The sequence below is a fragment of the Lytechinus variegatus genome, chromosome 3 (assembly GCF_018143015.1).
Source record: "Lytechinus variegatus isolate NC3 chromosome 3, Lvar_3.0, whole genome shotgun sequence".
NCBI lineage: Eukaryota > Metazoa > Echinodermata > Echinoidea > Temnopleuroida > Toxopneustidae > Lytechinus > Lytechinus variegatus.
In genome coordinates this window covers 45,133,167-45,147,087 of record NC_054742.1, presented here as the reverse complement: position 1 = coordinate 45,147,087, position 13,921 = coordinate 45,133,167, and the positions used below count along the sequence as shown (strand labels likewise).

The following is a 13,921-nucleotide window of genomic DNA, read 5'->3' as shown; positions in this document are numbered from 1 at the left end:
TTGATACACTGCATACACATCTATGAATCCCTTTAATTGTACATGTCGGTTCAAAGCTCAAGAAAATTGCCTTGGTTTATTACGAATAAATGTACACATATCATAGCAATTAAAAGGGGGTGTTTTTAAGCAAACATCTCTTTATTACAGGTCTTCTCCTCCCTCAATTTTCACCACAGGTCATTCCCAACCCAACGAATTGAGAAAATTATTGACCCGTAAATGTACATGTAATGAAATTTGTAGAAACAGACAATAATGAAAGCAATAACAATAGCAGCAGCAGCAAAAATAAACACCTTCACAAAAGCATGAGAAAGAAATTGACCCATTCAGAACTTTACACAAGTGTGAATCTGTACCTGCCTACATGGGGACTAAAGTGAATTCCAGTGAAAATATGTAGGCCTACTCCTGATGTCGGGTGATGGGGTAGCTAGCAAACACAAACCCTCAGTTTCTTGAACAAGTGGAATGCCTCTGGCAGTCTTGCCTGCATTACAAGTTTCAATATAGCATCAGTGCTGACTTTGAAAACGACTATTGATTATTAGATTCACAAAAAACACTATCCATATGATATTAAAAGACTATTTATCCTTTATCAAAAAACATGTTGACTTGAGCTGTAAGCTGAGGAGCGTTGTGGCCCAGTGGATTAGTCTTCGGACTTTGAAACAGAGGGTCGTGGGTTCGAATCCCAGCCATGGCGTAATTTCCTTCAGCAAGAAATTTATCCACATTGTGCTGCACTCGACCCAGGTGAGGTGAATGGGTACCCGGTAGGATTTTTCCTTGAACGCTTTAGTGCCTATTAATATGGCAGCTCAGCTACAGCCGGGGTAATAATATGATACCAATTATCAAAGCGCAGTAGAGTATATGCACATAGTAACTGCGCTATATAAATGGACCTATTATTATTATTACAGTGTATCAACATGAATGCGATTGAGTGTGGCTAAACTTATGTCTAGAGAGAAATTTAAGCTGATCTTCTTGACTGTTTCACCAGTGAGTGAGCGCCGTGGCTTCTTGCACGAATACAGAAATTCAAGGGTGGGTATGAAAGTGGAATTTTTGTGATTAAAACTTGTGCAGCATATGAGAACTTATACCCTTTTCATAAACCTATCCTCCAATAAGCCACCTAAGAGTAATGCGGATAATTCAATAATTTCTGGGGAAATACACATACATCATATCTAGAACGAATATTACTTTTACAGAAAAAGGCATTGCGCGTTATTTTTAATATGTCCTGGAGATCCAACACAGACCAATTGTTTATTGACAATAAAATCTTAAAAGTAAAAACATTATATCAATATAACTTGGGTCAATTTATGTATCAATTAAATAATAATATGCTACCATCAATCTTTGATTCTTCATTTAATAAAAACAAAACTATTCATAAATATCCTACACGTCAATCCGAGGAATTTCATTTTCCTCTACCCCGGACAATTCTTGCCAAATCCATCTTCACTTTCGAAGGCACTCGACTTTGGGGCACTCTTGATAATACTATCAAAGATTCCCCAAGCCTAAATTCTTTTAAATTTAAGTTGAAAAAGTTTCTCCAAGATACTCGTTAGTTTTTTTAACTCTTCATCACTCATACATTATATTTTTCATATATACTCAGCACTACGAGCTGTGAAATATGATATTTTTCGTTTTCCTGTTGATCCGTAAATTCGCTGTGAGTGTTGGGGCAAGAATCTGGAGACCACTGATCTTGCTATTTTCTCTCATTTCTATTTCTTTCTTTTTATTCTTTTAAACTATTCATTCAGATAGTTTTACGTTCAAATTTCTACCATGTTGTGTTTGTGTTTTAGTTATATTCTTCATACGTATGTTATAGGAGGCTGCATCCTACAAGCTTCGCTTTTTAGCAGCCTCCTCCGTTTCCGACCTGTTATCTTGAGTATTATACATACAGTAATAAGTTTCTTTGTTTATTGATTATAATTATATCAGGATGTATGTAACAAAACTATTGTAAATGTAAATGATTGTTGGAAATGGAAAAAATAAATGAAATGAAAATGGTAAATTCAATAAAAATTGCGTTCACAAACTCCGAAAATAAGCCGCATTATTTTTACGAGCGCCTGTCCTGAAAAAGGCGGATAATCGTCATGACAACTGGACACGCCCCCTCCGATGCGGTTGTGTTGGAAAAGGGTGACCTTGTGACCGCACCATGGCAATTATCCGCATTATTTGGAAATGCGTTCATAAACTCAAAATCTTGTCCCGATGCTGCTATTATGCGGATAATAGCAGCATCAAAATAATGCGGATAACTCTGGTCCTCCTCCAATTTTACGACCAAATTATGCCGCTATTAGCCGCATAATTGGGTTTATGAAAGGGGTGTTAGTTTGTTTACAACTCCCACGCAAGTTTTATGGACATGCGACCATGTACACGGTCATGGAATTACGTGCACTGACTTGACTATGCGTGTACATGTGTACCCGAAATGGGCCTAGATTAAACACCTTTTGATCTAATTGACTAACTCTTGTGCAACATTTTACTTTGTTCTGCATACTTCAGTACATGTATATTGTTGTGATGTACAATGAATGTAGTCCCTCATCCAACAAACACATTAAAATAAAAAACAAAAGTGAATAATGTATGAAGGCATGATTAGGACTGTTATCGTTGAGAAAATTCTCTGTCGATATCATGGTAAAAATATCTTACCGATATCGATAACTATGACAAATGAATCAATGCACATTTTTTATGCATTATATAGCGATATGTCACATACTCATGTTGGTCAAAATTTGTATCTGTCACTAATAACGCTTTAAAGTTCGCGTTCATCAGATGTAAATGACTACAAAACATCTTTTAACAAACATATATTTAGCATAAATACATGTACATCCTCACCTTTCACGTTTTTAGCAATATTTTAGGGTTGGATGAAGTTTTATTGATAATTTGGGGGGGGGTGGACATTGTTCTGAGAAGTGAACGTCTTTCGCCTATCGACCATTTTGATATCATGCTGTACATCTTCAAGTACATGTAGAGGGCAGCAACACTCGGCTGGTATTTTGTATTTTGTTGAGATTTTGGAGTAATTTCTGTTGCTGTTTTGTGCAATTTGAGGAAAAATATGTTTTCCATGATTTTCCATAATTTGAAAAGACACTTTCAAAGGGCTATTTCCGTGAATTCAGTGAAATCACTGTGTCCCTACAAAATAGTGTATATTACAAGAGTAAGGTTATCAATATTGCTAAGTGGCAAAAACAAGCGATTATCGACAGGACTAGGGATAAAGACGTTATCGATAACAGCCCCAGGTATGATATTGTTATTTATGGAGATGGTGAGATAATCTCTGTTCCAATCAGCCGAATAACCTTGTCCAGTTTGTTTAGAAAATTCTCACTAGCTTTGATGACTGTTCACATTGTCACTCCTGCCTGTAAAAGCATCAAATCTATTGAACAGATATTCAAATTGATTTATCACTGTGTGAAGGGTAATTTTATTAGCAATGACAAGATATAGTCTTTACTTCTGGTCTTGTAGAAGCTTTTGCAACTCACAATCACATTTTTTTGCTAAAAATTGGTCATAAAAGCATTAAAGGACAAGTCCACCCCAACGAAAAGGTGATTTGAATAAAAAAAAAAATTCAACAAGCATAACACTGAATAATTTATCAAAATCGGGTGTAAAATAAAAGTTATGACATTTTAAAATTTCGCTTAATTTCACTTATGCAAATCCTGGTCGGTATGCAAATGAAGGGACTGATGACGTCACCCGATCAGTATTTCTTTTGCAGCATTTCAGCTTAAAACCTTTCCGAAAAATAGCGAAATTTGATGTCAAACAGATCAGGATCAGCTAAGTTCGTCTTTGATCGCAGTCAGCGCAGCTACAGCTGAGCGCACGGACGTGCCAGCCAATCTCCTGGTGCGTCAGTACGCTCAGCTGTACATGTACATGTAGCTGACAGCGATCAAAGAAGAACCTGGCTGATCCTGATCTGTTTGTCATCAAAATTTGCTATTTTCCAGCATATTTTTCATAAAGGTGGTAAGCTGGTTGCATTTGAATATAAATTCATCTTTATTATTTCTTAATGACAGCAATCTAATAATTACCCCCAAAATGGCCAAAGTTCAATGTCCATAAATGAACTTTGACTTTGGTAATGTAACCTGAAATTCGCACAGAAGTTCAGTGATACTTGATTACTCTTTATGTCCAAGTTTTATGAACTAGACCAATAAACTTTCAAAGTTATGATGGTAATTCAACAAATATCCCCAACTTGGCCAAAGTTCATTGACCTTAAATGACCTTTGACCTTGATCATTCGACCTGAAACTCGCACAGGATGTTTAGTGATACTTGATTACTCTTATGTCCAAGTTTCATAAATCAGATTCATAAACTTTCAAAGTTATGATGGTAATTCAACAAATAATGTATTGGAGCGATTTATAAGGTCGTGACCCTTGACCTTTACTTTGACCTTGAATTTGACCCTCGGAAAAAAAAAATTGAACTTGATTTTCGTGTATGTTAATTATTTGTATGATATTGACGAAATATGTTAAAACCAATGATGATATTTTATTTCTTCACCTTTTAAAACTTCCAAAGATACCATGAAATTTCACTCTAGTCCCATATACTGATATTCATGTTATTTAAGTGTTCACAAGTTACATGATTTCCTCCAATCTTAAGTCACAGTATGCTAACACATGATAAGAAATTAAGCTCATCAGTTCACAAATGAAACATTAAACATTTATGCTCATTAATAGGTATCTGTTTAGGCATTTTGATGTTTAGCAATATATATCGTATGAATTTTATGGGAGCCTTTATTAAGCATATACAAGAATATATATACATTTATATATATACTGATATACTGTGCAACCACTGGGTGAATTCAGATGGAATGACCCAATTTTCTTTCCAAGTTATTGAGACCACAATCTACCCTGGTCCCGTGTCTATGTCAAAATGCACGGTGGACTCCTGAAGCTCCCTGGGTTATGTGTGGTCGTGTGTTTCAGCTGTTTGTGTGTTGTGACAAATTATACTACAGAGCCTATTGGGAGCATTTGTTGGAATTTCATTTTCGAAATTCATTTGATTATTACTCAAAAAACCGCTATATGGATTACTATATAGATTTCTATTTTGCACTATTTTCATTAAGATCTGAAAAAATCAGACAGTTTAATGAAGTGGTTGATGAGAAATCTTGCGGTCTCCCTAAAGTTGTGTACATTATTGAAAATTTATAATCATATAAATCATTGGGATTTGGTCCAGTGAAGAAAGTTCAATGCATCCCTACTAGATAGATTAACGTTAGAAATAGAATCTAGAATCTCAGGAGCGAAAGTTTCAGGTTTTTGGACAGTACACGGACATGAATGGGAAGGAATGCCTGTTTCCTTGGAGATTAAGCATACATTAGTAAATGATTTTTACTCTAGTTTAGGAACCTCCTGGGCCTGGCTATGTTATACAATTACGAGAGCATCATTGGCGCTTTGCCATTGCTTATTAAAGGGGAAGTTCACCCTAAAGAAAACTTCGTTGTGAAAATAGCAGAAAAAATATTTTAAAATATTGGTGAAGGTTTGAGGAAAATCCGTTAAAGAGTAAGAAAGTTTTTAGAGTTCAAAATTTTGGATTTGTGACGTCATAAACGAGCAGCTGCCCCATGTGTTATGTAATATAAAATGTATGAATTTCAAATTTTGTATGGTTCCTGATGACTTTATTTTGTTTTCTTTTCATGATCGGGTATGAAATGATTTGTCTATTGATATACAAAAGTTACAGTGAAAACCATTTTCAATTTTCTGAGAAAATGACATTTCATTGATATTTTACCATTCGCTATGTAGGAATGCTGCTCGCATATGACGTCACAAATCAGATAATTGAAATTCTAATAACTTTTTAATTATTTGATGAATTTTTCTCAAACCTTCGGCAATATTTTTTTTATTTTTTCTGCTATTTTTACAATAAACTTTTTGTCGGGGTGAACTTCCCCTTTAATGGCAATTGAGTTCCTGTGGAGTTCAGCAAACAACAAAGATTTTGGTCTAGGCCTACTATTAACTTAGACCAAAAGCTTCGGTCTCTTTTATGTTGTTTGTTCAGCTGAACTCCGTTAACTTCACTCACCAAATACAGAGACCGAAGTTCTCAGTAGAGGCGCTGGTCCAAAAATTGGGATTGTCCCAGAAAACAAGGATATCCTCATAAACCAAGACAAATCATGTCTTGATAAATTGAGACTGTCCTTGTTTATGGGGACGTTTTTTTTTCACTTCCCCCTACGGGACAAAGACAGCAATTACGGAAATTGAGAGTGCTAAACATAGATTCAGTGACCTCAATTCCCCCCAGTTCACCGTCTATTTTTCATGACTTACCGTCTTCCAATAATCTTGTTATGAAACCTGATGTTTACATTGACTAGCACACTTGATTGGTGTCGGCACTTGACAGGTGAATGAACATTCCTAGATTTCTTGTGTGAAGAAATCCTTATAACATGTATAAACTGAGACAGTCCCTGTAAACTGGGACGATCCCAATTTTCTGACCAGCGCCTCTACTGGTTCTAGCGCGATCTCTACAGGGACTCAAATCACTCAATGGCCATATGTTTATGTATTAAGATCGGATAAAACGGGGAAGTGAATTTGCGCGACAGCCGACACGAGGTAAGTCACTGTTTTTGTTCCTCTTAGTTTTAACTTACCGTAAGTAACGGTGTATTAACCGCACCCGTGTATTAACCGCACCCCAACTTTGGACTAAAAAAAAAAAAAAAAAAATCTCACATTTACATGCATATTTGAGGTACGAAGAAACAAAATCTAAGTTTTTTAAGATTTCAAAGTATCCAAAAAGATTACCAGTATGCAGATATATGCTGTTCTTGATCAATTCATCTACAAATGTTAGAAAGAAAGAACGGTCCCGACAATATTGGCAACTTACACACTCGCTCACCTCACAGTCACAGTGTACACACACAGCACTGCCATTACATTGCAAACTACGATACAGTACAAGTCATGCCAGTACATCTTATCAAATTATGATCTGTGTCTTTCCCAGGCCCAGCGTAGGAGGAAGAAACATTCACATTTCTTGCATCACAATCTCACAATCACTTTCAGAAATTTGATGTCGGCGCTAATGCAGTTTCGCACCGGCCGATTACCAGCACACCTAATCACCAATACTTGTTACCAAATGTCATGACAAGTCTCTCAGTCACATTTCGATGTCAATATATCCACCACTTTTCAAAATATCGTGATCGGGAATGGCTGTATTTCGGCTTCGATCTCAACGTCGTTGATCGACATCGCTTCGCGGATCGCTTGGATTCACTGTGCACCGTAATGTTGATATGAACTGAAGTTAGCAACCAAATCATGCAAACATACATTTGCATGCGGCATGCTGGCAGTTTGTTCACCACATTTTCGCATGATTTGGTTGCTAACTTCAGTTCATATCAACATTACGGTGCACGGTGAATCCAAGCGATCTGCGAAGAGATGTCTACGCCGTGTCGCTTCGCGGATCGCTTGGATTCACTGTGCACCGTAATGTTGATATGAACTGAAGTTAGCAACCAAATCATGCAAACATACATTCGCATGCGGCATGCTGGCAGTTTGTTCACCACATTTTCGCATGATTTGGTTGCTAACTTCAGTTCATATCAACATTACGGTGCACGGTGAATCCAAGCGATCTGCGAAGCGATGTCTACGCCGTGTCGATCAACGACGTTGAGATCGAAGCCGAAATACAGCCATTCCCGATCACGATATTTTGAAAAGTGGTGGATATATTGACATCGAAATGTGACTGAGAGACTTGTCATGACATTTGGGAACAAATATTGGTGATGAGGTATGCTGGTAACCGGCCGGTGCGAAACTGCATTAGCGCCTTGATGTCTTAGCATGAATTTTGGATACGGGATTATAGGAAGGTTCAAGAAACAAAGAAATTGGCATTTTTTCCATTTGTTTTTTACGGCTTCTTGCCGTCTCTCTCGTGCGTGGTTTACACGGTATCTTATGAAAAGCAAACAGGAAGGAAAAAAAACAAGCTGGCGCGAAACGGGACTTTGAATAGCGCCAGCTTAATTCGCACTATAACCACATTACAACGCAATCTCTAAGCTCACTCAACTCTCGCTCAGCGGTGACAAAATATTACCGAGTATGCTTGGCGTCTCTTTAAATTCGCCAGGGAACTTCACTACTTTGAATCGAGAATAAAGTCAAAATTAGTGTCATGAAGGTGGGTGCGTTTGTTATGGACAACATTTAATTAATATTGCAATAATCGCTTCCCATTACCCGCGGCTCATACCCCTCTAAACGACATTGCCTGGGCGGCTACGCCCGGCCACTCGATGTGTTGTGAACTGGCAGACATCGTACATGTACGGGAGGGGTTACGGCGGGCTGGCTCAGACCCGTCACCGTGTATAAACCGCACCCCCGACTTTTGCTTCTGCCCCGCCGAGAAAAAGGTGCGGTTAATACACTGTTACTTACGGTAATTTTTCTCTTTTTTGGCAATTGATGCCAAGAGTTAAAAAACTTCTCTAACATGTCTAAACAGATGGCTGCCAGCTGTCTACTATTATTAACTCACCTCTGACATCCGTGCTTGCCCTGGAAATTCTTGAGGAAATCCAGTCTGATCTAACATCAAATACATGGAAATAATCACGACAATTATAATTGCCAGTCCAACAAACACCAACTTTGACGACCGCATCTTAGAACGACATAAAACTCAGTTCGTGGGACTAAAGAAAATAATTTGTTGAAACGGTCTCTGCATCTGGAAGTTGGCACTGTAAATTTGGGGGTTTATCTCCAATATCCCGTAAAGGTTAGCAAACTCTCAGACCAACCTTCTCATAAAAGAGTAGATATTAAACAAGCTTGTCTCGATTTTTCTCACTTGCGGTGAGAATACATGAATAAATAAGCACTTAAAAAGTTCGGGAACAACCGGAGAAAGCAGTCAAAGCAAAGTAGAGTAGTAGAGTCAATGACGACGACGACGTCGTCGAAATATGGGTTGATTGCTCGATCGCTTGTCGTAATTTGTTGAGATGGCGCTATTTCAAAATTTTAAACGGGGGGGGGGCATTGGTACAAACCGGCTAAAAGAGGAATATTTTTTTAAGAAAATAACGGGGAAAATAACAAATTTGAAATTTCGAAGCAGTTTCTTTGAGATTTCGAGCATGAACTTTAAGCTTACTGATATATATCCGTTGTTTGTTTTTTATGACATGGCCCAATAGCAAGTTTATTTTTAAGAACTGAGAGAAAAAAAATCGAACAAGAAAAAAATATAGTTGCACTGAAAAAAATATTTTGCATGTGAAATTATGGGTATGATATAAATATTTAACCAGCTAGACAGTCATTCTCAGCTGTATAAGCTGTTCTTCAAGCGGGCCCTGCATAACATGAAATATTTTCTTGTCTTGTCTTCCCGTCGTTGCCCACAATCATAAAAGTTTATTATTATAGCCAAGTTGAATAACGTCAGTTAAGAAGGCACCTGTCCTGCAAAGGCTCAAGCCATGCAGGTCCCCGGTGCAGGTCCCCCTTTATTTATTTGCTTTATTAGGCCTATATTATGTCGACTGAGCGCCTGACAAGAAGGCAGAACTTCGCAAAAAGTCTCATTTTTATCAGTCTTTGGTATGACTTGGCCGGCAGGGATCTATCGAACACAACCCCTAGCTGTCCATGAGGTCGGCGCTCTATACTGAACCAGGAATTTTCACATAATAGTTTTATCCTGTTCAGTATGCCAGATGAGGGAAAACCAATAACGGGCCGGACTGTGCCCCTACCTGGATCCATAGTATGGTTTTAAAAAAATCACCTAAATCTGATTTAAACTTAGAAAATTACAAAATCTTAAAATTTCGTTTAATTTCGCAATTAACAGAATTCTTCTCTATTTACGGCCAATCTTCAGCTCGGACTACCCTTTCATTATCTCCAACCGGGATCACTCCTCCTCTCTGGGGACCAATTAACCCCATAAATTTTGGATTGATAAAAACCCTATTATGAAAAAAGCTCTGATATAGGTAATTTCACTTTGACCTTTTCATTCAATTAAATTCAGTTAAACATTTTTTTCCATGCTAGTTTCAGATAAACCAAATATCAATTTAAATCATAGCAAAAATAAAAAAATCATATAATTGATCAAAGTCCTCGAATTGAAATATGGAAGAAAAAAGGACGTCACTGGCATTAATATATATTTGCTGACAAACAGTCAATATTATAGTAATTGCGTTGGGGTTTAGAAAAAATTCTGGGAAAAAAATTGCATCAGGATCAGGACCCTTATTTCCCCTTATTTCCATTGATTTCTCCAATCAAAGTGCAGGTTTTACCCTGCATGGCTATATACCTTGCCCCCGACATTTATTTTGTCATCCCTTTAAAAATCCTGGAGCCGCCATTGATGTCTTCGGGTCTTGTTGTTGTTTTATATATATATATAGCTGGAAGGATTCTCTTTTGCCTTGATTTCGTATCCTCTGCATGAGTCTGATTTAAAACCCCCACAAAACAACTTCATATTTTTCGCGATATGAGTCCGTATGAGTCATCGTGATTGAATGATTCATTTCGATAAAAGAGGTCTGTCCCGTTATAATAGCCCATGCAATCCTACTGCATACCATTATTTTCTTAAATGCACCTTAAGTTTAATTTCTTGACTTATAAAATGCAGTAAAGGAATCTTTACCCATTAAAAGAAAAAAAATGCAATATATTCTGCCCAAACAACTACTTGATGCATAGCCCCCCCCCCGCAAGTATATCGCAAGTACATAAATGACGTCACTGTTTCGGCTCTCCCCTTCCTTCGACTTGGTCAGTGGACTATTCATTCTCTAATCATGTTTTAGACTTAGTGCACACCCTCCAGAATGAAGATAGAATTCACAAGAAATAGATTTTTCAGACCTAGAGATTAGAATCTTCTCGCAGATTGTCAAATGTAAGTTAGTTTTTCTTTTTGTGAGTATTTTTTATGTAAATCTAAAATCGATCGCAGTTCTAGCACTGGAAAACCATCGCCAATGAGCGTGAGTGGGACCGAGGTGAAAGTTGAACTTGCGATGAGCTGGTGAGCTGAGAGGGAGAGTCGGGCCCACTCACACATTGTACGAGGTTAGTATGTACTAACCTCGTACAATAGACCGTGTTTGACCCTGGATTTCGAAGTAGTCGGCAACATCGCTTCATTGCTGAAGTAATATTTGCCGAAGCTCCTTCTCGCTACGCACCGGGGCTCTTGCCGGTAAGTAGCAAGAGTTTGTTGAATGTAAAAATAATAATAAAATAATAATCCGATAAAAAAAGCACATTTTGCTTACCTCGGCCTCGAAAGTGACTTCGCTTGTCTCTTCCACGGAAATACAAGGAAGCCTGTTGGTGGTGCTAATAATTTCACAACCTTGATTCAGCTCCTCGGTAATTTTATAACTGTATCTAAATTCTTTGAATGCGCAATCCTCATGATTAATTTACTAATTATGGGCACCAATTAATGAAATGCCTTCAAAAAACATAATTAATGATTATTATTGGTGATGATAACACTCATTTGCATTAATTTAAAAAGATGACTGATAAAAAAAAATGAAAATAATATACGTGCCTGGAAAGAAACCAGCAGTACAAGCTTTGACGAACGTCAATAATACGTATACGGTATACCAAAGTCTATACAATGAAAAGATTGGACACTTCACGGACTTTGCGTAATGCCTTGCGTCGATATGCGTGTAAAATAGTGTAGGTGCCTATTCTTTCCCTTGTCGTGTCTTTGATATGAATATAAATCGCGCGCCCTCTTCAGGAGAAAATTGATATCAACGCTGACTGATTTCTATCTCCGTAAAATCTTCACTAAAGATCAAGAAAATATACATATTTTTAGAAAGAAACTTCAAGGAGAAGTCACGGAAGGATCTAAATGATTCGGTAAGTGTCATAGCAGGATGTGGAATATGTATTTAAACATAATATTTTATGTGGGCAAAAGCCCACTGTATTTTCGAAGTGTAGTGGTGTGTCGCGTGCGTATGACTGATAATCCTTCACTCGCGAGACGATATGAACCCATGGGTGGGTCGGGCCTGAGTCTGAGACGTCTTGAGTGAGAGAGAAGGTGGTACATAAATTATAATTATGTGAAAGGGTTGGGGAGCATGTCTGCAAACCTAAAAAGATTAAAATTGATTTAATTTTTAAACCAAAATTTTCATTTTGTAATATTTCTTAATCTTATATATATGGTTGGAACTACCCCTTATCGACCACCTAATCTTCTAAGCATCGTATCTGCGAAAATATTCATCAATTTTACCCAGTTTTCGTCTCATTTGTGCAGAAAATTGAGCAGATCAGATTCCCATGTTTCGCTCGGCGACTCCGATTCAATTCGCGTATATAACGACGAACAACGGATTTGACGATTTTACATTTGCTCATTTGCACCCGTCTTTTGAAACCGACCACCCGCAATACATTAAACTTACAGTCGATTCTTGTCGCGGTGGCGAAATATTTTTACTCTTTCAAATCAGTTCTATGATGTCAACATGCTAAATGATCGCCTCACTACTTCCACTGCGAGCTCCGGCGCATGATTCGACGATTGACGACGGATATTTGTTCTAAAGCCGTTTCCTATCGGATTTCTTGGTTTTTCAGCGGGGATTGGGTTTGGTCAATACAATTTTGATTAATTCTACTAAATTTCTACTTTTTGTTGCTTTTTTTTCTCGTAAAATCGATTCTTACCGTTTCTATGGACACTGCGCCTACTCTCCCGCGCGTATCGTTTGTAATACGCAATAATTTTAACGCGCGCAAGGTGGTCGGTTTCAAAAGAGGTGGTCGATATGTGGTAGTCTCACCATAAATATCGCCCATGCATGCTAGACAACTGGCGGCCGTCTGTTTCAAGGAGTTTTCTGACATTTTTTTTAAATTTCTCCTCGTATACAGACGGCTCTCTAGCGTGCAGCCGGGCGCTAATGCAGTTTCGCACCGGCCGATTACCAGCACACCTAATCACCAATACTTGTTCCCAAATGTCATGACAAGTCTCTCAGTCACATTTCGATGTCAATATATATCCACCACTTTTCAAAATATTGTGATCGGGAATGGCAGTATTTCGGCTTCGATCTCAACGTCGTTGATCGACACGGCGTAGACATCGCTTCGCGGATCGCTTGGATTCACCGTGCACCGTAATGTTGATATGAACTGAAGTTAGCAACCAAATCATGCGAAAATGTGGCGAACAAACTGCCAGCATGCAGCATGCGAATCTATGTTCGCATGATTTGGTTGCTAACTTCAGTTCATATCAACATTACGGTGCACAGTGAATCCAAGCGATCCGCGGAGCTATGTCTACGCCGTGTCGATCAACGACGTTGAGATCGAAGCCGAAATACAGTCATTCCCCATCACGATATTTTGAAAAGTGGTGGATATCTTGACATCGAAATGTGACTGAGAGACTTGTCATGACATTTGGGAACAAATATTGGTGATGAGGTATGCTGGTAACCGGCCGGTGCGAAACTGCATTAGCGCCGCAGCCACCATTAGGGGAATTACAGTGCAAATTCCCCCGACGGGGCTCATCAATTTTTCTTTATTCCATAAAAATATATATAAAAAACTGTACCAAAATAAAGATTATTATTCTGTTTTGCTGGCCTGAAAGGCACCAAAACGGGGAAAAATAAACTTTAAAAGGGGAAAAACAGTGA

The 13,921-nt window shown here is 38.0% G+C and overlaps 1 protein-coding gene across 2 annotated transcripts in view; it reads right to left on the bottom strand.

Moving 5' to 3' along the window:
* Window positions 1-9,143, bottom strand: part of LOC121411143 (alpha-mannosidase 2x-like) — a 43,838-nt gene extending 34,695 nt beyond the window's left edge. Inside the window, exon 1 of one of the 2 annotated variants that reach the window (XM_041603675.1) lies at window positions 8,728-9,143. In XM_041603675.1, the coding sequence (XP_041459609.1) occupies window positions 8,728-8,853 (126 nt within the window). In that variant the 5' untranslated portion in view covers window positions 8,854-9,143. The remainder of the gene's footprint in view (window positions 1-8,727) is intronic. The other variant, XM_041603676.1, reaches the window with a different exon arrangement.
* Between the last annotated feature and the right edge of the window lie 4,778 nt (window positions 9,144-13,921).